The sequence below is a fragment of the Carettochelys insculpta genome, chromosome 4 (genome assembly GCF_033958435.1).
Source record: "Carettochelys insculpta isolate YL-2023 chromosome 4, ASM3395843v1, whole genome shotgun sequence".
NCBI classification, from domain to species: Eukaryota; Metazoa; Chordata; order Testudines; family Carettochelyidae; genus Carettochelys; species Carettochelys insculpta.
The window spans coordinates 101,436,484-101,464,277 of NC_134140.1; the positions used below are offsets into that span (position 1 = coordinate 101,436,484).

At 42.9% G+C, this 27,794-nt stretch overlaps 1 protein-coding gene across 2 annotated transcripts in view; it reads left to right on the forward strand.

The window, feature by feature from the left end:
• The window catches only part of ANXA5 (annexin A5), a 37,669-nt gene extending 10,108 nt beyond the window's left edge, over positions 1-27,561 (forward strand). For both annotated transcript variants that reach the window (XM_074993379.1, XM_074993381.1), the window contains 11 exons: positions 4,590-4,674; positions 6,187-6,281; positions 8,269-8,382; positions 12,166-12,256; positions 14,119-14,198; positions 14,775-14,831; positions 19,541-19,634; positions 21,753-21,848; positions 22,930-22,988; positions 25,718-25,840; positions 26,966-27,561. In XM_074993379.1, the coding sequence (XP_074849480.1) occupies positions 4,590-4,674; positions 6,187-6,281; positions 8,269-8,382; positions 12,166-12,256; positions 14,119-14,198; positions 14,775-14,831; positions 19,541-19,634; positions 21,753-21,848; positions 22,930-22,988; positions 25,718-25,840; positions 26,966-27,028 (957 nt within the window). In that variant the 3' untranslated portion in view covers positions 27,029-27,561. The remainder of the gene's footprint in view (positions 1-4,589; positions 4,675-6,186; positions 6,282-8,268; positions 8,383-12,165; positions 12,257-14,118; positions 14,199-14,774; positions 14,832-19,540; positions 19,635-21,752; positions 21,849-22,929; positions 22,989-25,717; positions 25,841-26,965) is intronic.
• Positions 27,562-27,794: the final 233 nt, after the last annotated feature.

Genomic DNA, 27,794 nt, shown 5'->3' on the forward strand with positions numbered 1-27,794 from the left:
TACTGGGAACGCTGTGGTTGATACTGCAAACAGCTTCTGCGTGTCAAAGGGGAGATCAACGATCTTCGCCTGCATATCCCTTGGGATACCCGATGTCTGGAGCCAGGACTCCCTGCTCATGACCACTGCCGTAGCTGTTGAGCGTGCTGCTGTATCCGCTACGACTAGGGCGATCTGAACTCCCGTCCTCGAGGCCGCGTAGCCTTCTTGCACGATAGCCTTGAGCACTGGCGGCTTGTCCTCTGGAAGCGAGTCCATGAGGGAGGTTAAGCTGGAGTAGTTGTCGAAATTGTGGTTCGCTAGATGCGCTGCGTAATTCGCCACTCTCGACAGTAGGGTGGAGGAGTAGACCTTTCTGCCGAACAGCTCTAGTTTCTTGGCATCTTTGTCCGTTCCCCCTGTTTTGAACTGAGACGTTTTTTATCTCTGTGGAGACGATTCTACCACCAGAGAATTTGGTTGCGGGTGGCTGAATAGGAACTCCATGCCCTTCGCCGGCACGAAGTATTTCTTGTCTGCTCTCTTGTGGACAGGCGGAATAGTCGCAGGGGTCTGCCATATCGTGGTGGTGGACTCCAAGATTGCTTCGTCAAGCGGTGTGGCTATTTTAGAGGAGGCCGGAGGTCTCAGATTTTTAAGGAGCTTATGGTGCTTCTCTTGCACCTCTGCTGTCTGGATGCCTTGCGTGAAGGCCACCCTTTTAAACAGCTCTTGGAACTGTTTGAGATCGTCTGGAGGATGGACGTCCCCCGGGGCTGTAGCCTCATCCGGGGAGAACAACGAGGAACCGCTAGGGTACGCCTCTCTGGACCCCTCCGCGTCCTGTTGACGGTGGTACATCTGCTCGCTAGAAGCTTGCGAGGGAAAATCCCAGGGTTCCAGAACTAACTCCTCCTGAGATATGAGTCTCTGTCCCTGTTCGCGATTGCCCTCGGGGATATGGAACCGTCTGTGGGGATCTGTCCCTGGTAGTATGCCTATGGTGTCTGTGCCCCGCATGATAGGGGCGACCATGGCAACACGGGCACTGCTCCTGGGATGGTGACCTGGACCACTCCCTTGGTGCATACCCCCTACGTCTGGGGGAGCGAGATCTTCTGGAGACCTGGGACGCTGGGGAGACCGATTTGTGATAGTACTCAAGTGGCTCAAAGCCCAAGAAGGGCGAAGATGGTCCAAGCCATGGGGAGGCTGGCTGTAGAAATGGAGATGGGGGCTCCGGATAGGCTAGGGGTGACCCCTGCCTTCTCGTTGGAGTCCGCAGCACGAGCGGAGGGCTCAGAGAAAGCAGCTCTGCAGCCCTGTATGGAGAGGGACTGCGGTGCCGTGTTTTCTGTGCTGCCTTTCCCCTCCCCTGTGGGGGTGGCTCCGCCCCCTGATGCGTCGGGGATCTCAGCCCCGTAGTCTGCACCGTGCTCGGCACGCTCCTCAGCCGCGCGGACGGTCTCCCCCGGTGCCTACAGGCCGCGTGCCTGTGCGCTCTGCGCCGCTGGTTCCCCGGGGGTCGGTGCCGCTGTTTGCGGTGCCGCCGGTTCCGGCGCTTGCTTGGCCACTGCCCTGCCCTCGGTGCGGGGCGGCTGTTTGATCATCGGAGGCTGAACCTCCGCCACGTGCGTCTCCGTGCCACCGCCAATCAGCTGTAGCTGCGGCTTGGGGCTGTGCGCTCCACCCGTCCCGCTCGCTGTTGCTGCCGGCAGGGATTGGGTTGGGGAGATTTTCCTCCGTTTTTGCGCTGATGGGGTTAGGGACGCGGCTTTCCTTTTATGGGCCCCGGAGGGTCCCTTCTGCTGCGGCCGCTCCGGCACATCTGGCTGGAGGGCCTTGTCGAACAGCAGCATTTTCAGCCGCATTTCCCTGTCCTTCCTTGCTCTGGCTGTTAACTTGGCGCCGAAGGAACATTTCTGAGTGACATGGGATTCCCCCAAGCACCTTATGCACTGACTGTGCCCATCAGACGCTGGCATCGCGGCATGACTCACACTTCTTGAATCCTGAAGAGGACATTGTGGTGAGTCTTTGAGTTGTTAATAGGGTACTTAGCACCTTCTCTGTGCTTGTTCCCCTCTCAGATAAAGCCTGCCGCTGCAGGAGGGCTAATGGCCCTAGGCTCCTGGCCTCCGGTGCTCCGCTTGTTACTAGGATTGGAAGCTTTGAATTCCTTTCCTTTCTTTGTTTTTTTTTTTTTTTTGAAAACAACAGCTGACTAACTTAATCTAAGACTGAAGAAACTTTAAAACAATTAAAAACGTTAAATACGCTAACTCTGGCCGTAGCCTGAGCGGATTCCGTCTGCAGCCGATGGCGGTTAAAGAGGAACTGGCGGGGACCGGATCGCGCACGTGGCCAGGAGCGTGCAAGGGAGCGGCACGCACCGGCGCGGTCCGGCAGAAACTGCTTGGAAGATCCAACCTGCGGTGCCGGGGCGAGCCCGACACCTAACGTGGAGCACCCACGGGGACACTCGAAGAAGAACCAAGTGGTTGTATGGCTTGTGAAATAGGGTGGATAATTTCTCACTGTTTTTGCATATCCTTGATGGTATTTTGCATTGTGCCTGAATGTTGACTGGATTTTTTGGGGGTGAGAAATTCAGTTGATATACAGAAACCTTATAAACAACAGACTGGGCTAGAACAGAAGACACAGGATTTGGTGTAAGAAGATGCAGAAAAAGGCCTTGGGATTATTCATTACGCTGCTGTGGGTTATTTGAAATGAACATTTGAAACAAGGACAGTATAAATACGTGCTCTGACAGTAAAAGTCTTACAAAATTGAACTGAAAATGTACAGTGTTTTTTATAGGTGGTGTTTTAAGTATCTGAAGGAGGTTAGTAGAAAATTATATCCCTATTATGGAAACCTGGAAGCTAGATATGTACAGACAGATTTAAAAATGAACAGGCACTGAGGCTAGATCTACACTACTGAGTTGTTTTGAAAAAGGCTGGGGTCTTTCAAAAAATCCCATGGAGCATTTACACACAAAATGCCTTCTTTCGATGCTAAATCGGAAGTGTCACTTTTTCCAGTGGCCCTCTTTTGCTCCTGGATGAGGACGTGTGCCTTTTTCTGAAAGATTCCTTTTTTCAAAAGAGCGGTCCTCTCTGATGCTGGATTTTCCGAACAGCAGACTTTCCTAGCCTCTTTTGAAAGAGCGGCTGGGGTGTGGCTGCTCTCTGTTGAAAGAGTGGATCAGTTTTTTTTTATCTGCTTTTTTGTGTGTGTGAAAGAAGGTTTTTCAGAAGAGATCTTCGGAAAGAATGTCTTTTGGAGGACGACTGTGGTGTAGACATATTCAGAAGGCCTCTCTTTCTGTTTGTTGGTTTTCATAGACAGTTCCAGAGACTCCTTTTTAGTTTCCTCTCGTTTCAGGACCCTTTATAGTTCTACCTCCCTCTAATTACTCATTCCCATTTTTTACATCCACCCACAACTTCTGCTGTGCCAGCAATATCAGTCTCAACCATCCACTTCCCCAAGAAAAAATGCCTTTTGTGTCAGACATTGTCATGCCGGTGACTGCCTTTCTGCTATGCTGCCTACAAGAAATCTCCCAGTGAATGATGGATAGGCTTGTGATAAAAGGCAAACACTATGTGAATTGCATTTGCTCTAGTGTTTCCTGCTCTCCCATCTCTGGTATATCCCTTGTCTTAAAATAGTAAGCTTTTTGGGATAGGGATTTTTTCTGTCTACCACCATGGGACCCTACTCTGCAGTGTTTGGATGTCCCAATCTGAGATATAACCACTACATATAAATACATATGTGTAGTGGTTATATCTCAGATGTATATAACCTAAGGTGGCTAATTCTTGTGTATTTTGATTCTAAAAGAGAACTTCTGAAGGTGATGTACAATGGAAACTGAGTAATCATTTGTCTGTCTGTGTGTGCACCTGTGTCCATGATCCTGTGCTGGCCTTTTCTTCTGACCGTGTGGCCTCTATTACCAATTGTGACTGACTTCTGAACAAATTTTGTTGGGCCAGTCAATAATGAAAAGGTGATTGTGCCAAAGAAAAAGAGGAAGTAAATCTGAATGCCATTGTAGATTTTTAAAGTGGTGCACTTTTTTTCAGAAGAGTATCATGGATACTTCTTAAAATGTGATGCTGTGTGACAGATCAATAACCCCATGTTCTCCAGAAAAATAGTATATCTTTTGTATTCTGTGTCTGGGGCTTATTCATGTAAAATGGCGCAAGAGTCCCTAGGATTCTGTGTACATTCTTTCTAGGACATGCCCTGTATGTAAATGTGAAGGCACAAACAGTATAGTTTCTTACAAGTGTTGTGCCACTTTGTTGCTTTCAGGTGCTAATGTTTAAGGACCAAGTTTTCTAAGGCACTTTCATGCAAGTAGACCCATGCCCCTGGTAGCTCCTGTGTGTACTGAACTGAAACCACATTAGTACCTGCCAAGAATTGTGTTTAGACACAGTAGCAAGAACTGGTTTACACAGCAATTTCTAGCAAAAATGAATATTCAGATCAGTCTCAGTTCTCATCTGGGATCTGCGGATGTGCAGTGGACTAGTTGTATAAGCCAGTATCTGCTCCTTCATGGCCTTTTTCTCCTTTAGCGATCAAGAGGCGCCGTGAAGGACTTTGCTGGTTTTGATGCCAGAAGTGATGCTGAGGCTCTCCGTAAGGCAATGAAGGGCTTGGGTAAGATTGGCTAAGAATAACTCCCTGTGAGTGCTTCTGTCCCCCTGATGGGATGCTCTTTGTTTTCCTTTTCTGACTCAATACCTAATGTAAACTTCAACACACAGCCATAGTACAGCAAATATGAGAGATCTGTAGTTTTGACGTGTGATACAATTATATCCTTGGGAGCACAAGTGTCAGCGTTTGCTCCAGTTCTGGGTCTGCCAGTCTCAGGAGAGTTCATCCCTAGCCTGGCACAGGGAGATGCAAACCACCTCCCTTTTTCAGCAGTGCTCAACTTTAATCCCTTTTGCAGGGGCACATTTCTCTCCTCCTCCCCCCAGCATCTCCCCCTGGCCGCTTCCTGCCTCAGCTTGCTCTTCCCTCCAGACATTCCTCTCCTCCTGGCCCAGGTAGGAACTCACTCTTCCCTCAGCAGGATTTCCCCACCCCACCTCCAGCCTGGTAGGAGCTCACTCTTTCTTTGGCCCAGCAGGAGTTTGCTCTTCTCCCCCCCACCCCCCACTTCCCCTTTTCCATCCTTGCTCCTGTGGCTGAAGGAATTCTAGTTCACTAACAGACACTGGGGGCGGGGAGGGGGGTTGTTCCCTTCCTGTCCCCCCACCCTCCATGCCCCTGTTCAAAAGCTGCTGCCCTACTGCCTTGGTCTGAATGAGGCCACAGTCAGAAGGGAACCAGTGAAGGTACTGGGAGGGCCCTTGCTATACATCTGCTGCCAAAATGCACCCTGTCCTTTCTCTGGCCACACCTCCACTTCTGGAGTTTTTGTGGTGGTATTGCTGAGCTGGAATTGCCAGCTCTGTGACCTACAAAGAAGTCCCTTTTGCTTATGTTATTATTTGGGGTCACTTAGCTCTGCCCTAGCACCCATGGCATCAATAACCTGAGCTAAAGGCCAGTAAGACTATGTGAATCCAGCCCCCTCTGAGCCTGGGTAAGGCAGAGGTGTGTTCTCTGTTCCTCAGTTGATCTGTGTAGGACCACACCATGATACTGCTATTCATGCCGCATCATTAATGGGAATAGTAACTTGTCAGTGTGAATAATGGTTTTGCCACCTGTTGCACATTAAATAAGACTAGGATATAGCTAGCCTACCGGGGTGAAGGGCTGGATGAATCCCTGCTGTTAATTCCAGGGGTATGTTTAGCCTGAAGTAAATCATTTCAAGAGTCACAGATGAAAGTTTTGTGGAAGTACAAAGTATGATTGATTTCTGTAGCTGCTCTCTCTCATGTTGGGAATTGTGCCTACAGTGGTATTCTGTCTGAGAGTAGCATGTTAGAACCCCCTCCATTTCGTTATCATGCCAGTGTGTCCAAATCTCCTGGCATGGCTTGAAGTGTACTGAAACTTTCATCAGTGTGGCAATTTAAACTATACTGCGGTCTGCTTCGTATCTTTGATTTAGTGACTCTTCCTGGCATTCAGCCCTTTCAGAGTTTACACATTCAATTTTTAGAATTATAACTGCATATCCTTTTTCTGCCCCCCTTCAAATAAATTCAGGTACTGATGAGGAAGCCATCATGAAGATCCTTACTTGCAGAAGCAATGCTCAACGGCAGCAAATTGCGTCTGAGTTTAAAACTTTGTTTGGCAGGGTAAGAGAAGGAAAAAAAAGTACTTGTTCTCACTGTAGAATCTACTCTTTTGTAGAATGTTTATTCAGATTCTGTGGTTCTTTTGTCTAACTGTTTATTCTTCTTAATCACCGATGAAATAAGAAGATTCCATTTACATTATCATACAAACATTGCATTCTGTTTTCCATGTTCTCCTCCAGTTCTTTAGTCCAGGATAGTCCAAACGGCATCTTCACTTTCCTATTACTCTTTCTATGCTTCCAGGATTGATCCTCATTCCTGATACACAGAGAACAGATGTGTATTTTGATGCCACAGGTGATTCTAAATCTACTGGTCACAAAATTTTCTAGAGCAGTGGTTCTTAACTTGGGGTCCACAAGGCTATAGCAGGGGGTCTGTGGGAGAAAAAAATAAATACAAATGATGATAGAAAATAAGTTTTAAATAAATTTGCAGAGTTACAATTAATAATTTGTGATGAGCTGTGCCATCAAATTGTGACATCGGAAGCAAGTGTGCATAATTTTAAATGTTGATTATTTATGTTTCCTTTTTCATTTAATGAAGCATAAATAGCAGCTAGAGTTGGCTTTGATGCAAGTTCGCGAATGGTTGGGAGGTGCTTAGGGGTTCCACACTAGTGAAAAAGTTGGGAACCACTGGTCTAGATTCTTGATTTCTGCCACATTCTGTAACTCTCCACTGTTGCATAAAGAGAGAGTAAAACCTAGTTTGTTGGCAGATGGAAAGAATCAGGTTTAAGACAAATACAGAGAATTGATTTCCTTATCCTAGTCCTATTGGATAAAGTGTACCTCTGAAATCTGTCTTTTTTTTTTTTTTCTTTTTTAAACCTTTACTTCAAATAGTGACCACAGTTAGATAATGCACTTTTTGTTTAACTTTTTCCTCCCACCCCTGCTGATACCTAAATAAAATTAAAAAAAAAAGTGATTGCTAGTAGTCATGCTAAACTTTACTTCCTAAATAAATGCAATAGCATGTAAGGGGCTAAAAAAAAAAATTAACCCCTGTGTATATTATGGAGGACAAGGATAAACAATTGTTCAACCACTGCAGTTTGTACACGTTGAACCTCTCTATTCCAGCACACTCTGATCTGGCTACATCCATGATGCAGCATAATTTTAGTTAGGCAGATAGCCACTTAAACTAGGTATGGCCAACTTTTCTGTGATCCCATTAAGTTTGTTTACAGCCACAAGCCCTGGTTGTCAATGTGCTTGTTATTTAACTCTAATTTACACTAAAATGTCTTCTAAGAGCTGAGTAAGCAGTGGCCGCCTGTACCCTCCTCGGCCGGATCCCTCCACTGCCCCCTGCAGCTCCTGCACACCCCACTGCCACCTGTAACCCCTGCAGCCTGACCCCTCTCCCACCGGCCCCAAACTGTGGCAGCCTGAACCCCCACAACCCGCCACCAGATTTTAACCCTCCCTCCTGTTCACAGCCCCAAACTATCCCTAGCCTTTAATCCTTCCCAACCCAAGGTTCACTCACCTCTCAAAAGCAGCACCGCCTGCTGCCCCTTCTTCTGCAAATTAGGAGCCCTAGGAACTAATCAGAGACTTATACATTAATTTAATAGGAATTTAGTGGCCCTTTTATGAGTTTCTGCCTATGAGCAGAAAGTTGGGAAATAGTTGTGCTCGTATAGCGAGGAATGAGTGTATATTTTAGTACATCTAAATCTCCATTTGTTGTGGTTGTATCCATTTGTTACTTTGATCCTATTTGTATCCTGCTTTTGCTTTAAACTAATATTTTATTCCTCAAATGAGGATCACTACAGTATTTTCTGTAGCCCGCAGACCAAAATGTGTTACAGAATGCCTATGCAATTCTCTACCTTGCTTCAGATTTCTAGCTAGTCTCCCTCCCCATCCAAAAAAACTTAGCAGTGGCACAGCTGTGTGCTAATTTGCATGCCTTTTTAAATGGCTTTCTTCCTAATTGTAGCACTGTTTGTTTTGTGTTGTAGGATCTTGTAGATGACCTGAAATCAGAACTGACGGGAAAATTTGAAACCCTGATGGTGGCTTTAATGAGACCAGCACGACTTTTTGATGCCCATGAACTGAAGCATGCCCTGAAGGTAAAACGTGTGGGAGAAAATGAAACATTTGAGTGGAATATTTCCACTCCAATCGCTTTGCTTTAAAAATTATTTTGCTACCTTTCTTTAAGTTAGAGATTTCATATTAACGCTAATAACAAATGCTACACTGATTTACATTCATGTTTTTAGCTTGAATTTTCATGCCTTGATTTCTTATTAATAAATCTTCAGAGGTAGGTAGTTTTAAAAATTAAGAATTACAGAAAATGTCTGTTTTCAAAGAAACACTCTGTTGAAAGATCAGTGTCTGCGGAGGTGTGGGCACTAAAAGAAGTAGACCTTGAAATTTATCTTTGTCACAGTTATTTTCAGTGTGGGGGAGTAGTATGGTTTTTGTTTTTTAAAAAAAGACTCATTGTCACATTGTTCAACGCAATATTTGTAGAGCACACAGAAAAGACAGTTTACTCTCATTCTGTTTGGAAATACAAGGTTGACCGATCGTTCAATGCACTAACCTTCATAAAGTGCCCTGGTTTCCAAATTTCTGTTACGGACAGCTGTTTGAGAGAGAGCGTCTCTTGTGCATCACTTTTATATCCAGAGTGGTTGATGGGTTTTAACCATTCTTTGATATCTGGGTTACTCTGTAGTTTGGTTTTGTTCACCTCCATGTTACCCTTTTCAGTTATATTATGGCAAAACTGGCGAGCTTGCCTTAGGAGGTGTGAGGAAGCTATATATCTTGAGCAGAGGCTGGTTAGTCAGTGACCTGCTCTTGTAAATTGGTGCTCTGAGCAAAAATATATGGGCAGATGTTTAGCCTTTTTGAATTGGGTCTAAAAATTTACTATTAATACCTAGGAGGAGTTAAACTCCTGCAAGATTGTAACAATTGTCTTTTGGACGAAAGCTGTAGCTCCCTTTTGTTGGGGTGGGGTTGGGGAGGAAAGCAGATAGCGCCAGTTTCCTATTTTCCGTATCTAGGCCTACAATTAAGTACATTATTCACTGAGCCTTGGCAACTCCTCCGACACATGCTGCTATGTGTCCCTGATATTGTTGACCCTGAAGGCTAGGGGTTTGAAAATGAATGTCTCTGAATTGTTTGTAGAACTTACTAATTAAACCCGAGAACATAGAACTTGACATGGTGCTATGTAGTGCTAGGCCAAGTGACCTGGGCATGTAAACTCCCAAGACCTCTGTTAACACACTTGTTAATAGGTTAGCTATGCAAACTGCTTTTCTTGGTGAACCAAGTGTCATAACCAAACATTGAATTTGGAGTCTGTGATTTTTTTTTTTGTAATTCCTCTAAAATAGTATTTGAAGAGGGAAGGAGAAGAGATTTTGAACATACAAACAAGTAGAAGCCAGCTGAAAAGAGGCAGACTTCTGTGGTTCTCCCCTCCTCCCAAAACTCTGTCCCAATTGATTTAAAAACAAGGCAAAGGAAAATTGTCCGAGTGGAGGGTTGGAGGAGAGCAGGGTGAACAGTGAAGCAACACCTTTTGCTTTTCCCTCTAACGCTCAATGTTAAAATAAAATAAATGTCAAATTAAGCTTTCTCTTTTCTAAAAGTAAGGCATGTGGATTCATAGAAAGACTTAGGTACCCAAAGTGGCAGTTAGGTATCTAACGCCCAGAATCAGGCCTCGCTGGCTTTGCCAGCCCTCCTCTCACATGCTACTGAGACCCGTGGGCACCTGAACATGTTCACCAACATTTTTGCAGCAAAATTTCACTGGTACCTGTATTTCTGTCTCTGTGCATATGCTCTGCTGCTTCCCTCTAGGTGTCTGGATGCCCAAGCTCCAGTGCTTGTATGATCTGGAGAAAGACGGGTGGTCCTTCACCTAACTTGCTTATGTAACCCACACACCTACATGTGGTTCACTGTCCTACGTAGTGGCACCTAGACCACTTCACAGAGAGAGAATGTGTCCTCTACAGCCTAAGCTGAGAGCCAGCTGGCCTTTAGCTCAAACTGTAGAGGTGCCTGCACTCAGTTTCAGAGGGCCCAGGTTCAAGTCTGCCAGTGGGCAGTTACAAGGGCCTTATCTGAAAAACTTGCTCGGAGTTCACTCTAGCAGATAAGTTACTCATAGGTGAGGTCATAAAATGTCCAGGAGGGGAGGGTGAAGGACTTCCTTTTTGTAACCCTTAGGCCAGTGGTTAGAACACTTGCCTGGGATGCGATAAGCTCACCACCCCCAGTTCGTGTCTGCCACCTGTCTAATGAGCAGAAACAATTTGAACTCTACTGTGAATATCGTAACTAGCGAGTATTCTGATGTGTGATGGGACGGCCTCCCTCAGTCTCTCTTGTTGAAGCTGTGGATGGATGATGGAGGCACGGGGAAGAGAGGGTGTCATTTTCAGGACTGTGCATTCTCAGTGGTCTGGTAGGTAGCACAGCTATGTGGAAGATTGAGGAGCCAGTCTGCCTGCTTCAATGACACTTGCTTACCAGCAGCAAAACAGCTTCAGTGGGAGAGACTGCAGGAGCCCAATGTCAGAATATCCCCTAGTTCGCTGACTAGGGCACTCTCTGGAGAGGTAGCAGATCCCACTTCAGATCTCTTCTCTCCACTCAGGTGGCAGGGGGACTTGAATCAGAGGTATCCTACATCCTGGCTTTCACCTTTTGGCTAAAAGTGAGAAGAAAATGCCTCCTTGCAAAAACAGAATAGATGCCTAATGCCAAGAGCGGGTTTGCAGGGCAGACTCGCAAGAAAAGAGAGGAGAGACTCAGACTTAGTGCCGACTACTACATTGGGTCGACTTAGGATCCACCCCTCACCTGGGTATCTCCTTGCATTGACCATGGGTGCCACGGCTGCTTAGGTGGAGAGCTGCTAGCTTTTGTGTATCCCAGTCTCTGGCACCTCTTTGCCCATTCAGTATACAGGCAGCCGAGGTGTTCCTGAGGTTTTGTGAATTACAGTGATTATTATAGATGGCTTAGGGTCACCACACCTTTGGCAGTCTAGATGTATGTGTTCGTGCATAACCTCGTGGACTTCATTTTGCAATCGTTATATAAATATAACTCTCATTTCAGAGTAGTTGCAATTGCCTGCCAAAGCCAGGTGGCTGATTGCTGCTTGTTTGAAGAAAACCATTTTGAGCAAGGGACAAGTAGCATTCATTGTGTATCCCCTACAGGCAAAGGCAGTCCAAGCTTGCATAAATAAAGTGTGGCTTTGGCTTTTGTAAATATGCTTCAAGGTGTGGAAGGTGACGGTTGTGCACATTGTAATTAGAGGATGTTGAATTAAAATATATGGTACCTGAGTAGGCAGGTTTTTTAAAAATATGTGTGTTCATAGTGAGTAGACGGTTGGTTGTAAATGTAGTGTAATTCAAGGGATGTGACTCTTGTTTCTGAGTTGACTCTGTATGCATGTGATTCTGCTGAGACACTGTAAGACAAGGTGAGCACCAGGGAGTCACCCAGAAAGTGTGGTTACATCATTTCATCTGCACTAATGTTACAGGTCATGGTACCTAAATGAAATAGAGCTTGGCCTGCTTGAGTGGTGAGGGTCTCATCCAAATCTCATTGAAGTCATAGAAGAATTTCCTATTTTTTTAAATAGAGCTTTCAGTCAGGCCCCATTTGAAATCAGACCAGACCTTAAAAACTGACTTTTTTTTCCCAAATAAAAAAATACACAGCTGGTAGAAAGAAAACTCTGCTCTCTCCACTGTAAAGTTTGTGAGGCAGAATGTTGCTGTTGGGTTTGTTGAAGAAATAAATACCTTTCTCTTAATTATTGTTTCAGTTGCTCTGTATTTGTGCCCTTAACTTAGGGAGTAGGAACCAACGAGAAAGTGCTGACGGAAATTCTTGCCTCCAGAACAACTGCAGAGCTGCGGAATGTAAAACAAGTTTATCTGGAAGGTAAATTTCAGTCAAGGTTTAAAATGTCTTTATTCCGATAAATATTTTTACTGTCTGGTAAACACCACATACTGGAGAGCAGAAGGAAGAAATAAGGGTGGGGGGTGCAAAATATATATTGGCATTAGAAAAGGTTCAGAAAAGGGCGACTAAGATGATTAGGGGCTTGGAAAGGGTCCCATATGGGGAGAGGCTAGAGAGACTGGGACTTTTCAGTTTGGAAAAAAGGCGATTGAGGGGCGATATGATAGAGGTATATAAAATCATGAATGGTGTGGAGAAAGTGAATATAGAAAAATTATTTACCTTTTCCCATAATACAAGAACTAGGGGACACCAAATGAAATTGATGGGTAGTAGGTTCAAAACTAATAAAAGGAAATTTTTCTTCACACAGCGCACAGTCAACCTGTGGAACTCCTTGCCTGAGGAGGCTGTGAAGGCCAGGACTCTATTAGGGTTTAAAAAAGAGCTTGATAAATTTTTGCAGGTCAGGTCCATAAATGGCTATTAGCCAGGGATAAAGTATGGTGCCCTAGCCTTCATAACAAGGGCAGGAGATGGATGGCAGGAGATAAATCACTTGTCTTCTGTTCTCCTTCTCTGGGGCACCTGGCATTGGCCACCGTCGGCAGATGGGATGCTGGGCTTGATGGACCTTTGGTCTGACCCAGTATGGCCATTCTTATGTTCTTATGTTCTTATGTAAAATGAAGCCTTGTCTTAAATTAGAATTTTATTCTGTGGTTTGGGGTCACACTCAGCCAAAGGTGAGTGTACAGTGGTGTCTGACCAATATATGCCCAAATTGAAGTTGGGATGCAGTGTTTGCTGTGTTTGCAAATTCACCTACGGTTGGCTCTTCTGTTTTTTGTTCCCTCTAAAGTGGGAGGAAGCCCAGTAAAGGTGCAGGGGGAAATTGGCATCACTTAACAAGCTGAAAATCTTCTCTAAAATCAGCTATTTATTAAGTCCGTTGCTTTCTCCCTGAGTACCACACAGGGCTATTTTTCTTTTGAGCCAGCAGAGGGTATGTCTACATGTCACAGCTTTTAGCAACAAGTTAACACAGTCTTGTTGCTAAAAGTCCACCTGTGTGAATGCAGTTTGCTGGCATTTTTGTCCACAAAGTACTTCCACCCCCAACGAGCAGGCTTCGCTTTGTTGGCAGGAGAGCACTCTGCCGACAAGGCAGCAGTCACACGTGCACTTGACACTTGCCGTCCTTGGGGGGCAAGGAGTGGAGGTTTTACGCACTCATGAATGACAAAAGTTTCATCCATGAAGTGCCAGCATAGACATAGCTAAGGTTCTTCATGCTAAACCCAATGCATCTCTTCCTCTATGCTGTGCATATGTTTTTTGGTTTTGGGTAAGCCACAGAGAATACAGAGACCCTAATAAGAGGGATGGTCTTCTTCCATTTCCAGCTGGCTCTGCCTTTGATTTGTGGGGACTAAACTTTTTCCTTCCATAGTTAAGTGGGCTTCCTAAAAATGGAGGGAATGTTTCACATGTGAACAAGACCCCAGGATCTCCCTGCTTAGTGCAGAACTCTACAATATTGTTTGGTTATGGATCCTGCCTTGACATTGGAAATGAGAACAGAACCTGGATTTGACTTGGAGTAACAGCTGGTTTAGCGATCTTATGCAGACTGTACCTTCTGCCTCATCTTTGCAGTGCCGTTGCATTAAAGATATAAATAAAAATGCATATTAGGCTCCTTGAGGCCAATTAAACAGAAGATGATCAGGTTAGGTGAGCCCTCAACTTCTTCTGTCTCTTGAGGACCAGTGAGGGCATCACTTCTTTCCATTAGAAAGAGCTGAGAAGATTTGTAAGGTGATGTTCTCTTGCAGAATATGAAAGCAGCTTGGAAGATCACATCACAGGAGACACATCAGGTTACTTTCAGAGAATGCTAGTTGTCCTTGTTCAGGTAAGTCTTCATTTTGTAGATGTGTAAGCATCTGTGTGATTGGAATATTTCTTAAGTCATCACTCACTGAGAATGACTCCGACTCTGTTTAACAAAGAGGCCACTGTCTGAATTATTTTCACATGCCTATGGACCTAAATCTTGGAGATTGGTATAGTATTTGTCATAGGCTTACTCCACCCAGTGAGTTGGTCTGCATCAGAGCTGCATCGAGGGGCTATAGCAGGGTGCAGGACAGAGGTCAGTGAGAGAATTGGGTGTTGTAGTGGTTCAGTTTGAAGGATCCAGTTGTGCTCTGGTACCCCCAGGGGCCAGTATAATTTCCAATTTGTAATGATGTTCTTGAAAAGCTGTTAGGTTACAGAGAGCTGGATACATACATGTTGGTTTCTAATTGGGAGGGCAGAATATTTACTTCATCCTACTGTGTGGCAGCATTTAATTGCTGAGGGAAGGGACATACAATTGCAGAAAAACATACTTTGCTTATTATTTGACATTGATTCTTATACTAATTGTATTGGACTAATTGTATCAGTTTAACACCCTGTTTTTTGGCATTGGATATTATTGTAGGCCAATAGAGACCCTGACGGAAGAATTGACGAGGGGCTGGTTGAGCAAGATGCGCAGGTAGGTGAAAATATTTTTCTTGGTGCATTTCAACTAGTTGTCTTACTAGTTAACTTACAAATAAAATGGGTACACAGTGGGGCCCAGATGTGAGAGATACTTGCCTGTGAAAGAGTTGGGTTTTGGAAGCAACTTTTGCTTGCTTTCTTTTGCAAGTCCTGTGAAAACAGAGGTAATTGAAGCTGCACCATTCAGATTTCAAACCCAGCTTTAGGCCTCTTCCCCTAAATGGGAAGCATAGGTAGCAGGGCCATGGGAGCATTACAAATGTATGCGAGAAACACCCATTTCCAGCATTATATAGTCTGATATTTGTTATCTGCAGAATTTAGGGGCATTCAGATTAACTCTTTATGATCTGATACAGCCCAACCGCTACATGAAAGACTTGTTTACAACCTATAATTTACTAGAGAACACAGCATTTGCATTACTCATGTTTAGGGATGATTCAAAACAAGGTGGAGTCCTCAAATCAGGAAAATTCCCCAAATATGTTGCTTTACTGTAACCACATGAAAGTCCCAGAGTTGCCACTGCAGATATGACTGTCTGAATAATTTTCCGGGGAGTGAAATACTGCAGTTGAATTGTATTTTCCATAGCTCTGCCTTTAATTCTTAGAACTGCATTTCAAACAGGAAAAGGAAGCATAGGAGCAATATACAGTAAACTCTTTCATATTCAGCAGCCTCAGGACTGGGAAGTTGCCAGATATTCAAATATTCTGGATACTAGAGAGGTATACCTAGTAACGCATAAGACTAAAGAAAAACAACATTAGATGTTAAGAAACAAACCAAAATGTATGCAGAGTACTTTATTTACCAACAACAGTAGTAGTGTACACTGTAAACTTCTACAGTCCATCCCTCATTAAATGAGTACTTTATTTACGAGTACATGCTTAAATGAGGGACACACCTAGCTTCCCTAGTTCACTCAATAAGTGAACTCCCCCCGCTAATATGAGACTTATGCCCTCCCCGCATCTCCAACCTGCTGTGGCCTGACCCTTGCAGCCAGCCCCACAGACACCAAACTGCTGAAATGTCAGCCCCCTGCACCTGAACTGCTGAAACTTAACCCCCTGCCGGCCCTGCATGCTGGAACTGACAAAACCTAAACCCCCTGCCGGCCCCACGCACCCGAACCAGCGAAACCTAACGCCCCCCTGCGCACCCGAACCGCTGAAACTTAAACCCCCCACCAGCCCCATGCACCCGAACCATTGCAGCCTGAACCCTCCTCCCTGCCCCCTGTGGATCCAACCCGCCACCATGTTTTAACCCTCCCTCCCACTCATGTCCCCAAATTGCCCCCAGCCTTTAACCCCCCACAACCCCAGGCTCACTTACCTTTCAAAAGCGGTGCCATCTGCTGCCACTCCAAGCATTTGGAACCAATCAGAGTCCTTGACAAGTATTTTAGTAGGAATTTAGTGTGTCCCTCTTATGAATTTTCACCTACGAGCAAAAAGTTAGGAACCGGTTGTGCTCGTATTGTGAGGGATAGTACTGTAGTTTGTTGTATTTGCTGTAAATAGTACTGTATTTATTTGTATATACTCTCACTATACTGTACTTACAGAAAATGTAACTAAAATTTACTTTTGGTTAAAATGCCGGTTATTTGAGAGTTCTGGATTATAGAATGCCAAGTATAAAAGAGTTTACTTTAGTAATTGAAGTGGAACCTCTGAGCACATCAAATTATCTTTGTTGCTAATTATAGTGGTCAGAGTAACCTTAATGCAGGTTGCATTTTGGCTGTTTCAGATAGCTTTGGGCTGAAAATTTTCTCATGCAGGTTGTGGGCCTAGACAAATGAAAATAAAGACTATTCTGGAAAGAAGACAAGAAGGAAAAATAAAGTATAAGATCAGTAAAATATACACTTGCCAGAGGTTTGGTACAAGATGGTTAGAGGCATCGGCAATATGTATTTGTTATACATACTTGGTCTTTGTGAGTAGGTAGAATCCAGAAAATGTCTGTCTCCATCTACTGAGCTTGAGAATCAGCCCTAATGAGATCGCAGATTGTTACTTAGTCACGTAATTGGCTCCCTATCTGTTGAAACTTGTTGCCAGGATTTGCCTCTAAAGTAATTATTTTAGCCCAGGAATATAGCAAACTTCTGGTGTCAGTGAACAGATTTCTTTTGGCTTCTGTAACTGAGGATAAGGCCAGCAGATATTCTTCTGTGACGAGTTCTCTACAATCCAAACAGTACTGTTCTAAGTCAATCTAGCTGTTTACATTAAATTAATGTCAATGTTCTGTGTGCACAGCACTGTGGGCTCCTGAGTATGACCCTGAGATACATAATAAAAATAATCAGTTTAGGAACTGATGGAGTGAAACCAGTGTAAACTCCTTGTGTGGCCACTCTGCAGTCGGTCTGAGTGCCGAATGTTGATTTAGCTGTGGCAGGTGTTATGCTCGCAGTTTATGCACAAAAATGTTAGATTAAAAACCATAAATGCTCTTGCTGGAAGGGTTTGATGAATCGAAGGAAAAAAAATACCCCACAGAAAACAAGCTGCTTTCAAAGGCATCAAATCACAACTTGCCCTACCTCGCTTTTAACTTGTCTCATTACAGAACACACACTTCACCCCTGAGCGTGCAGGCAGCAACAGGACTTCTCTTCCCTGTCCCCCGACCCCTTTTTCTCTTAAAAGATACCCTGCATTTCTACCACAGTCCTCAGCATGCCACAGTCAGAGGGTGTTTGGAACAATGTGCACGTACATGTAACCGTACTATCTCAGACTAGTAAAGGAGGAGCAAAAGGCATAATTTTTGAATGGCTTCGTTGGTGACATGTTTTACACCAAAGAGGCTTGCTGTTTTTGTAAAGATGTCATTTTTAAAATATTTACAATGGAGGAACAAATTGGGATCTATTATTTCTGCAGACCATAATTTCAAGGTGGTTTTGTGAAATATACACTTCATTTTGAAAACCCTTTATCTAAAGATTGTTAATGGGTATAGTAATGCCTTTATGCCAGGAGAATTTTGAGTAGACAGAATGTAAATGTCCACATGAAAGTTGGCTAAAACATCAGGGTTAATAAACTTATGCTTCCATAAAATGCCACGGGGCCTTTATTGATCATCAGCGGTCAGGACCTCTGTTGTGTGTGGAGGACTGCAATTCCAACAGCATGGTGTCCCAAACACCAGGCTTATGCGTTGACTTTGGGAAGCAACTCAGATGAGAGTGCTGGTACTGACTTGGAATAGGGTGTTGCTGACAGGACTTTCTGTAACACTTCAGTTACTCACTGAAGGTGAGGGTTCTTCAGTTTTCTCAGGTCTGCCCTTAGCTTGTGAGATCCGATGCACTCCCAGCTGGAAGAGATGCAAGGGTGCCTGGTCAAATCTGTAAAGCCGTCGTCACCCACTTGAGATATTTCATTTTTAAATCAACAGCCATGAATGAATTATTGCTGCATTCCAAAGAATTGTCTTGGCCACATTTCTTCTTACATATGGAGTTTTCCATATAAAAATGCAGGCTGGCTGGTGATTAACAATGTATTCATTTTAGCAGTGTGGGATTCAGTCTAAAGAGAAAATTCAGAACCTTTTGATCACATTTTGAAAACAAGACTATTATTTTTCTGTTCATACAGATGGGCAAAGCAAGTTCTGTGCAGCAGATAAGGACAAGCAGGCAGATATTTGAATTCCTGGGTTTTCTTCAGGAAATGCTTGAATCCTTAAATACAGAGCTGGTTTGCATAACCTTACTTGGCAAAGAGTGAAACTGAGCCTAGACCTCTATATTGAGAGATGTGTCAGCGTGTGAGATGACTGGCAGACAATTCTGGAATATGCATCTAAGCTTCAGAATCACTTGTGTACCTCATCCAGAGCATCAGATGCCCCAATGATAGCTCTGTGTGTGAAATGAGACAATCACTATGCTCTCGAATCAACTTAACAGAAGAATTATATTTTTTTTAATATACGAATACAAAAACTTGCTAAATTTGCATCAAAGAATGTGCATATGTGGGCTTCAGACTGGAAAGTCAAGAAAATAGTGCAGTGCAAAAACCTCTCAGTCTGGCATGTGTGAGTGTGGCGTGTGTGTATTCTGATGATGCCTGGAGACGGGCTGCTCTTTAAGTGCTAGCCTCCTAGCCAAAGCAGCAGTGTGACCTTCTGCTACATCTTGCCCTTGTTAACATCTTCAATAAATTGCTACTTTGTAACACTGGAAATTGGGTTGGTTAAAGGAGACCTTGATTGCACCAGGGCTGAAGGCTGAATTTTGGATTTACAAATATAATCTTTTTTTTTTTGGACGTGGAGGGGGGAATGTTTCTAAAAACATATTTTCTAGAAGGGTACCTGGTGTTTTTGTGAAGCAGCTGGATTATTACTGTACACGTGCCATTTACCTCCAGGTATGAAGAAGTCAAATGAGGAGGGAATAACACTTTGATGGTAAAACCTGGGACTAAAGGAAAAGAGCGGGGAGTGGTGCAGGATGATGGCAGGAAATATCTGTAGTGAGGATGGAGCACTGGTGTGCATTTTGATACGGCACAGCCAGTTTTTCCTTATGTATCTGGGATGTGTCATTCAAGCTTCCTCCCCCCAACTGCTTTTGTTATGGAGCGTAGAATCCTTCAAGTGAAAGTGTGAAGCAATAACTAGCTTTGTTTTGGTTTTTTGAAATTATAACAGGTCTTGTTTAAGGCTGGAGAACTGAAATGGGGAACAGATGAAGAAAAGTTCATCACCATCTTGGGAACTCGAAGTGTCTCTCATCTGAGGAAGGGTAGGTAAAGCAATGCCAGTAGAACTAAATCTCCAGAATCCCCACTTTTCCTAGTACGTGAGGGGGGCAGTCCATAAGGGAAGAGCTATGAAGGAACTGTTTCTGGCTCCCTCATCCTGGGGATGGTTCTGTGCTTTCGCGGCCCACTAGCCTTTACTCCACCTCTTACTTCTCTGTGTCCCTGACCTCTGTGTGTCCTCCAAGTAGTTTCCTCGTAGGCCATTTCTTTACTTACAAGCTTACAGCGGTTCTGATACAGATGTGCGACTGTACACTTGTGTAGCTGGGTTTTGCCTACGGGAGAGAGTTCTCTCATTCAGGTAATAAAACCAGCCCTATGAGAACTGGTAGCTATGTCGGTGGGAGAGCATCTCCTGCCGACCTAACACTGTGTACATGAGAGCTTGTGCTGGCAAAAGCCGTGTTGCTCGGGAAGGGAGGAAGGGTGTTTTTGCACAACCTGAGCATCAAAAACATTGTAGATGTAATTGCTAGAAGAGATGTGGCCTTAGAAAGTAGCGGTGAAAACCCTGACTTTGGAGAAGGGGTGTGATGGATCGGAGGGAACAGCTGGATTGTGTCTGCAGCTGTGTTATTAGTTTTGCCTGAAGAAGAGCATAATAAAATGTGTGGTGCTCGTTTTTCCTAATGAGTCATAATGGGACTGAGATCCAGCTGTGAATAAGATTGGCCCTTCTGTGGAATAAAGGGCTTTTTTAAAATGTATTTGTTTTCCCCAATGCCTTCTAGTTATATTATGTCTATTTTACCAAACTCTAGTGCAGAGGGATATGTAAATTAAGCTGGGGAAACACTTTTGACTGGAAGATTTTGCCCGATCATTCTTTTCTGTTGAAAGGATTTGAAAAATTATCAGAAATGTGTGAACCCCTTCTTAAGACCAGTTTTGCTGTTTATATAACATCCCCAATTGTACTGAGCACTTTAGAAATGTTTAATTTGAATGGGGCTCCAGAGGCACATCTCACATGAGTGAAATTAAGCACATGAAATAGGCAGAATATAGACAATGTCAGAAGAGAGTACAACATGAAATATCTTCATTTGCATGCATGCCTGGCTACCACTTTGCTGCTTATTGTTTCTCACACGTTAGCCTTTTTTCAGTTTTTTGGTCTTGAATTTTTACTTACGCTTTCTCCCTTGAGAGTGAGAAACTCTTAGAAACCAAACAACCCTTGCTCTTTCTAGCTAACATAAAGCCTGCGCTAGATGTTGGGATTAAAAAGGAATTTATGTGAACCAGCCACTGGAGGAGAATGTGGTCATTAGTTTACACAGCTATCTGCGAGGCAGCAGTAGATTGGGGATCGTCTGTTTTATCCCCCGTTTTGAGATGGAAGTCAGGATAATAACCAAATGCACCAGCCTGCACGTATTTGACACATTCAGTCTGAAAGGCAGCCTGGTACAATTTGTTTGTCATGTTAGCGGTCTGGGTTCTAACTCTACTTCTATGATAACATCTCAGTTTGTGCAATCTTTGTTAATTTGTGTGTAAGGTAGTTGGGCTTGATTGCCTTCAAAGCATTGGAGTATGAGGTATTGGCTAGTCATAAGGTCTGTGAAGTACTCAGAAATATCAGCCACGTTTAGTAGAGATGAGGTCAGAATTACTGGATTTCTAGCTTTCAGGTCAGCCGGGGGGAAGGTGCCATGTTGGATGGGGAGGCAGTCTCACATCTGTGGAAAGTTGTCAGATTTGGTGGTACAGGCAGTTTAAATGCAGAATGTTCTGCATAATCCGTCATAGATGAGAGCTTTGTTAGTCGGTGAAATAGCTGGTTTCTTTAAGATGGCATGTGTGTTCTTTTCCTTTAAATATATGCTACTCATGCCAGCCAGACTGAGGCTGCTGTCAGGGGTCTTGGGAGACTACATCCTCCTTCGTGCGAAATTATACTGAACAAGTACAATCTGCTAGGGAAAAATATTATCAGGCGGGGGGAAGAGTGTCTGGAGAATGGGGGTTTGAGCAGTGAATAGTGTACAGTGCTTGGATGAAAACAGCATGCACTGGTGGGAGGGAGGGAAGGTGAGAGGAGAAGTAATGTTTTCATCCACATAATTAGTATGTACTTGTCCATGGTTTTTCAGTGTTTGACAGATACATGACTATCTCTGGCTTTCAAATTGAAGAAACCATTGATCGTGAAACCTCTGGTCAGCTGGAGAAGTTGCTTCTGGCAATTGGTAATTATTGGTCTTACTCCTGCTACACTACTTGTTGGTGTTATACAGTGAGCTCTGAAAAGATGACATGGCATTTTCTTTCAAAGGGATTAAAACAGTGCTAAGTAACTGGATCAACAGTCTGAGGCTACACCTACACTACAGCGATCTGTCGACAGAAGTTACTGTGGGAAGATATCTGCCAACAAAAACTTTTGTCAACAGATTGTGGCCACACACAAAAGCGGACACTCTTTTGACAGAATGGCCAACCGGAAGCCCAGCAGACAGGCTGCTTGGTGACCTGGAAGCCTTGTCTGTCAACAGAGGGCACCCTGGAGTGTCCACACGGCTTTTTTGTTTGCAGACTCTGTCAAGAGAGGCATTCTGCCTCATGGGGGAGAGGCAGGAGGCTGTTGACAAAAGCGCTGAGTTCTGTCAACCTTATGTTGACGGAACACATTTTTAGTGTGGACACTTCACAGTGGGGTTTTGTTGACAAAACTCTCTAGTGCAGACGTAGCTTGAGTGAAATGGATACCTGCATTCTAGTTTTATAATGCCATTTAAATCATGCTGTCTTGTGAAATAAATAACTCATTTGGAATCTTATTTAGTAAATAAGCTTTTCTTCTAGTTATCATCTGTGGGAGATTGAACTGGATTCTGTTCAGCCATGTGCATCACCAGAAGCACTAATAAGTATTTTGGGGATGAAATTCTGCCTTCACATTGGCCAGGCAAGCCTATTGAAGATAATGGCGCATTTGTACTTTGAGGGTAGAGTTTGGCTTGCAGTCTCTGTATTGTTGATAAAATAGGCATTAGCCCTTTCAGATCCCAAGTAGGGCTAGCAGAAAAATATTGGTGTAAACTAATCATTCTTATTTGAGAGTCTGTGAACCAGAGACATAAACCCATAGAGATGAAGCCGGGAGGCAGTGGAATGAGAGTGATTGATTGATTGTTTTGAGAAAGTATTTTGACTTTCAAATTACCATGTAAATACAAGTTTAAGCTCTAGGATAGAAACTATCCCCCCTCAGATTGTTGTACACGCTCAGTAGAAACTGATTATTAATGGTTTGGTGTTTTTTTTTAGTGAAATGTGTCCGAAGTGTGCCTGGTTATTTTGCTGAGTCTCTCTTTTATGCGATGAAGGTGAGTACTTATTCTCCACATCACCCTCTTTCTCCCTCTAAGTAACACCTTTCTCTCTCCTGCCCCCTTCCCTTTTCTTCTTTATACTCTTTAAAAAAAAAAAAAAAAAAAAAAAAAAAGAGAGAGAGACTAGTTTAAATTTACCCAAATTTTGCCAAGATGTGTTTTGTTTGTATAAAATTGGTAATATACTGGCCATTATAATCTTCAATTTGGAAACACTACTTTGAGAGAGTATATATCCCAAAATGCAGTGTTTCATCTTTCGCTCAGACTTCTACTGCCCTGAAAATGGAACAGCTTCTGCTGGAAGCTGTAGTTTCTTCAGGTGGCAGATCTGTTTTGAAAATGAGGATGACCAAAGGCTGTGTTGTAAAATTTGGGCCCACAATGTGGCTACCTCCTTTAAAAAAAAAAAAAAAAAAAAAAAAGAAAGAAAAGAAAAAATAAGACTATTTGTAGACATACATCCCAACTTAATGAAGTAAAGTTACAGTTTTTCACTCCAGTGTTTTCTGAAGTTCATCCCATTCTTAAGAAATAAAGAGGAGGTGCCAAAGAGAGACACTTACAGCAATCTGATTGTACTGATTCGGTCAGTCCCTTGTGTCCCCACCACCCCACTTCATTTCTCCTGCCCTTCTGCTTTAGCTACACATGCCTGCTCCCTTTCAGGCCTTGTAGTCTTGGGGAAAAAAAGATGATGTTGATACATTGAGGTGGTTAATATGAGTTAAAATCCTGGTGAAGACACCAGGAAATTGTTGGGTTTCATGAGTTACTAAGTTAATGACTAGGCACCCCATAAGGATTTTTTCCCCTTAATTAAAATATGATCTTTGTCTAAAATGGGTTTAGCAAGAAGTAAAATGTATTAGTAAAATGTCAGCATGAATAATTTCTTGGAGGAAATCATGAAGTGATATCCGGATTTTGTGGACTGAACAGTTGTTCTACTACCCTTACAGAAAAGCCTTATAAAAATGTAAATAAGATGGAAATATAGGATTTCATGCAACTGTCATGCAGTTCTGAAAAAATACTTTACAAATCCATATTTTAGGTTTCTGTTGCAGGGATAGAATTCTTTATTACATTCTGTGGCGTGATAGAAAAAAACAGGAAGTTTATGATTTATATTTAAAATATGTAAGGCCTGTCTGTAGGGAGGCCACTTCCACCCAACTTGAGCAAAAAAAGTACTAATATCCTTTTCATAAATCTGTCATGACACTGTCACCCTTTTAGGGTCAGTCCTACACGGCACTGGAGCTGCTTGTGCATCTGCAAGTGGCAAAGGTGGTTTCCACTCTTTGATCCTAGTCGAAAAGGGAGTTTTTGGTCCCTGGTGTAAGGCCACTCTCAAATTATGTCAGGCAGCCATTTAAAACATTCAAATGGTGGTACGAAACCATCACCAACCACAACCTAAAGTTTAAAGATTGGCACGAATTGGAGTATAAGGGCTAGAGATAAGAGTAGGGGGATCCCTTGGAACCTTGTTAGAGGGAAGTAAGTAGATCCATGTGTAGATATTTGCATCGCCACTGCCCAGAGATGGTAAAAGTACAGCTGCTATGGGGAAAATGTACTTAAGTACAAGTCATCCCATGTTCCTATGGAAAACATACTTGAGTAAGAGTGTGCACACGTATTACATCTTTATTGTACTCAAGTACCCAGAAATGAAAGCAGCTGCACTTTTACTCTCATAACTTTTTGGACACTTCTTCCACCGCTGCCACTTCCTGTTGAACCAGACTAGTTCATCAGTAGGGGGCTGAGTGTTCAGGGCTATTAATGTGGCACCATTCATCAGTGCTAAAACTCACTAGGGGCATATTTGCGCAGCAAAAGCTGCACTGGCAAGCCTGTTCTAACTAACTTAGGTAACAATAGTAATGAAGACTGTAATGCAGGCTTCTTACATATCTGGTGTGGACACGGGGTTACAATACATGCGCCACTTGTTAGTCTGGTCTGAAGCTTGTGTCTTCTTTACCGTTATTGTGCATGGTAGCTGGAGTCAAACTAGCTTGGATAGGCTTGCCTTCTAGTCATATCTCAAAACCACTTTTTTAAAGCAACAAATTCCTGCCTTACCAGGGCACATGCAGAGCTACTCTGCATTTATCACAGTCCCCATTCGTATGAGCAGTCAGATAATTGTGAAAAGGGTTGCTTCTGTCTGTGACTCAGATTTGGCCAGCAAGTCACATGCCTTGGTTAGTCATCACTGTGCTTCATACACCAGCTTTCAGTGAAATAAAATCAATGGTGGAATGGGAGATCATTCAATATGCTGCTGATCCTGATTCTAATAGACAAATGCCATACTGTTTGATTTTTTGGGTGTGGAACATTTCTTTTTGTTTGGGCACTTATGGCTCGAAGCTACAAATTGGTGTGTGTGAACTGGGAGGTTCTGAGCATCCTCAACTTCATAGAAACCCAGGACACCAAATACTTCCCATTGAAATTTGAATGCCTTCTAATATAGTTGAAAACATTTTGTATTAATAGCAAGGTAGAAATGCAGTGGTCCTATGAAGGCCCATATACATTCTCACTGAACGTTGAGTGTATTTACCAGTTATAGCTGCGCTATAGTTAGTTCTCAAGCTTTTTCTAGATCAAAACGTAAGCTTTTTCTAGATCAAAACGTAAGCTTTTTATAGATCAGCATAAATCGATGCTTTAAAATAATATTTAAATATCTTTTAACATAGGGAGCTGGCACAGATGATGATACTTTGATCAGAATCATGGTTTCGCGGAGCGAAATCGATCTGCTGGACATTAGACGTGAATTCAGGAAGAATTTTGCGAAGTCTTTGCATCATATGATTCAGGTAAAATGTCTTCACTGGTAAAGAAATACATAGGTAAGAATAGTATTTGTATGTGGTGCTATAAGGTTTAGATAGTATAGGTGAAAGTTATGTTGCATGATTTAAGTTTTGTAAAGGATTTAAATTCTTGGAAGGGGGGATATTTCCTGAACAAAGAGAACATCAGATTTCCTTGCACATGTACAGTAGTGGGGTAGATATGTGTCAGGAGATTAGCAAGCCTTTTTTTTTTCTTTCTTGCCTTTTTTACACTTCTTTCCTTTAACTTTTCAAGACATGAAGAAGTTGTTAGTAGCACAAGGAAATGAACTCAAATTATAATCCTGCATATGATTGTTTCATAAATTTTATCCCCTATGGCTTGAGCAATTTTGTGCAATGCAGTTGGGCTGCAGTTACAATCTAGTTTATCTTTACATCATTGCCAAAGGGAAGGTTTTATTGCAGAGCCTAAAACAGATTCGTAATCTGGGAGAAAAAGGAGTTGTTAAGACATGCAGCTATTGCAGGATTTTTTTCTGTTTGTTATAAAGTAAAAAATTGTTGAATATAAGCCATAACTCTCTTTTCTGTAGCACACTATTTGTAGAAGTATCCCCCTAATAGTATTGTCTCCATTTTAATCCATTACTCAGTTCTTGTTATACACTGCAGTCCTTAACTTCACAAGCAGTCTGACCAAGCAGAACTGCTCTAGTGGAGCCAGATCCTTGGGATTCAGTAGCAAAACTTCCTATCTCATTGCCTTAGGAGTAGCATTGGCCCCCTGCTAATTTAGTGTATAATAAGTTTTACTTTGTACTGCTTTGGGGGTAGGATGCTTTTCTCTGGTTAGTTGGTTTGCAAATGGAAGCAATGACTTTGTAACTTGCAGTGGGTGACCCAGCTCCATTGTAGCCATTTGAAATCTTTCAGGAATTTTTATTCTTTCAACGAGAAGCGTGGGTGTTTAAAAATAACACATGAGTCAGAGGAAATCTTTGTGTCATTCCTAAGCAGATAGTCAGTCGTATAAATGGATTTCATGTGGGTGAAACTCTGTCATTTCTTGGAGTATTTCCTTGGCTCAAATTTAATTTTTTAAATGTGTTTATGATTATGACTAGTCCTGTGTTTTGTACACAGAAAGATACATCTGGGGACTACAGGAAAGCCCTCTTGCTCCTCTGCGGTGGAGATGATGAGTAATGCTGTCAGCAATATGAAGGATTCAGCCCTGCTTCCTGCCTTGCAGAGCTTCAGCATGTCTAGCTATATTCTATATGTTAGTACTTTATAGCTGCTTACACCCACACTAGCATTGTAATGGTTAAAAATACCCACTGAACGTCTAATTGCTGAAGTGATATGCAGCCTCTCTTCCTACTGGAATCCAGGTAGAAGTCTGCCCATTCCAACATCCAGGAATTTATGAAGTGTCTCTTGTGACTATGCAAGAGTTTGCGTCTTCATGGAACAGAGATGCTTGGCTTAATGCCCACATTTTTGTAGCTGTTTGCTGAAGTAGAGAAAATGCACACATTCCAAGAAGAATTGAAAGAAAATTTAGTCTTTAGACTTTTTTTTTTAAAGTTTCCATTTATGATAACTCCTTTTAATGGAAATATTAAGGTAGCTTTAAAATGTTGAACTAAAGAAAGTATTGGAGGGGTAGCTGTGTTAGTCTGGATTTGTAACAGCAATGAAGGGTCCTGTGGCACCTTATAGACCAACAGAAAACTCTCAAAACTTTTCTGTTAGTCTGTAAGGTGCCACAGGACCCTTCATTGCTGAACTAAAGAAAATTATCCTTCATATATATTTGGTGCTATTGAAATGAATCTGCAAACAAATGTGACCTATTAATGGAAGCATAATGTACCAATAAACTATTTCCTCCCCAACAAAGTTGTCTATTTTGTCAAGCATAAATCCATTCTTGATCGTCTACCCTGCATGTAGTGTTTTATATTTG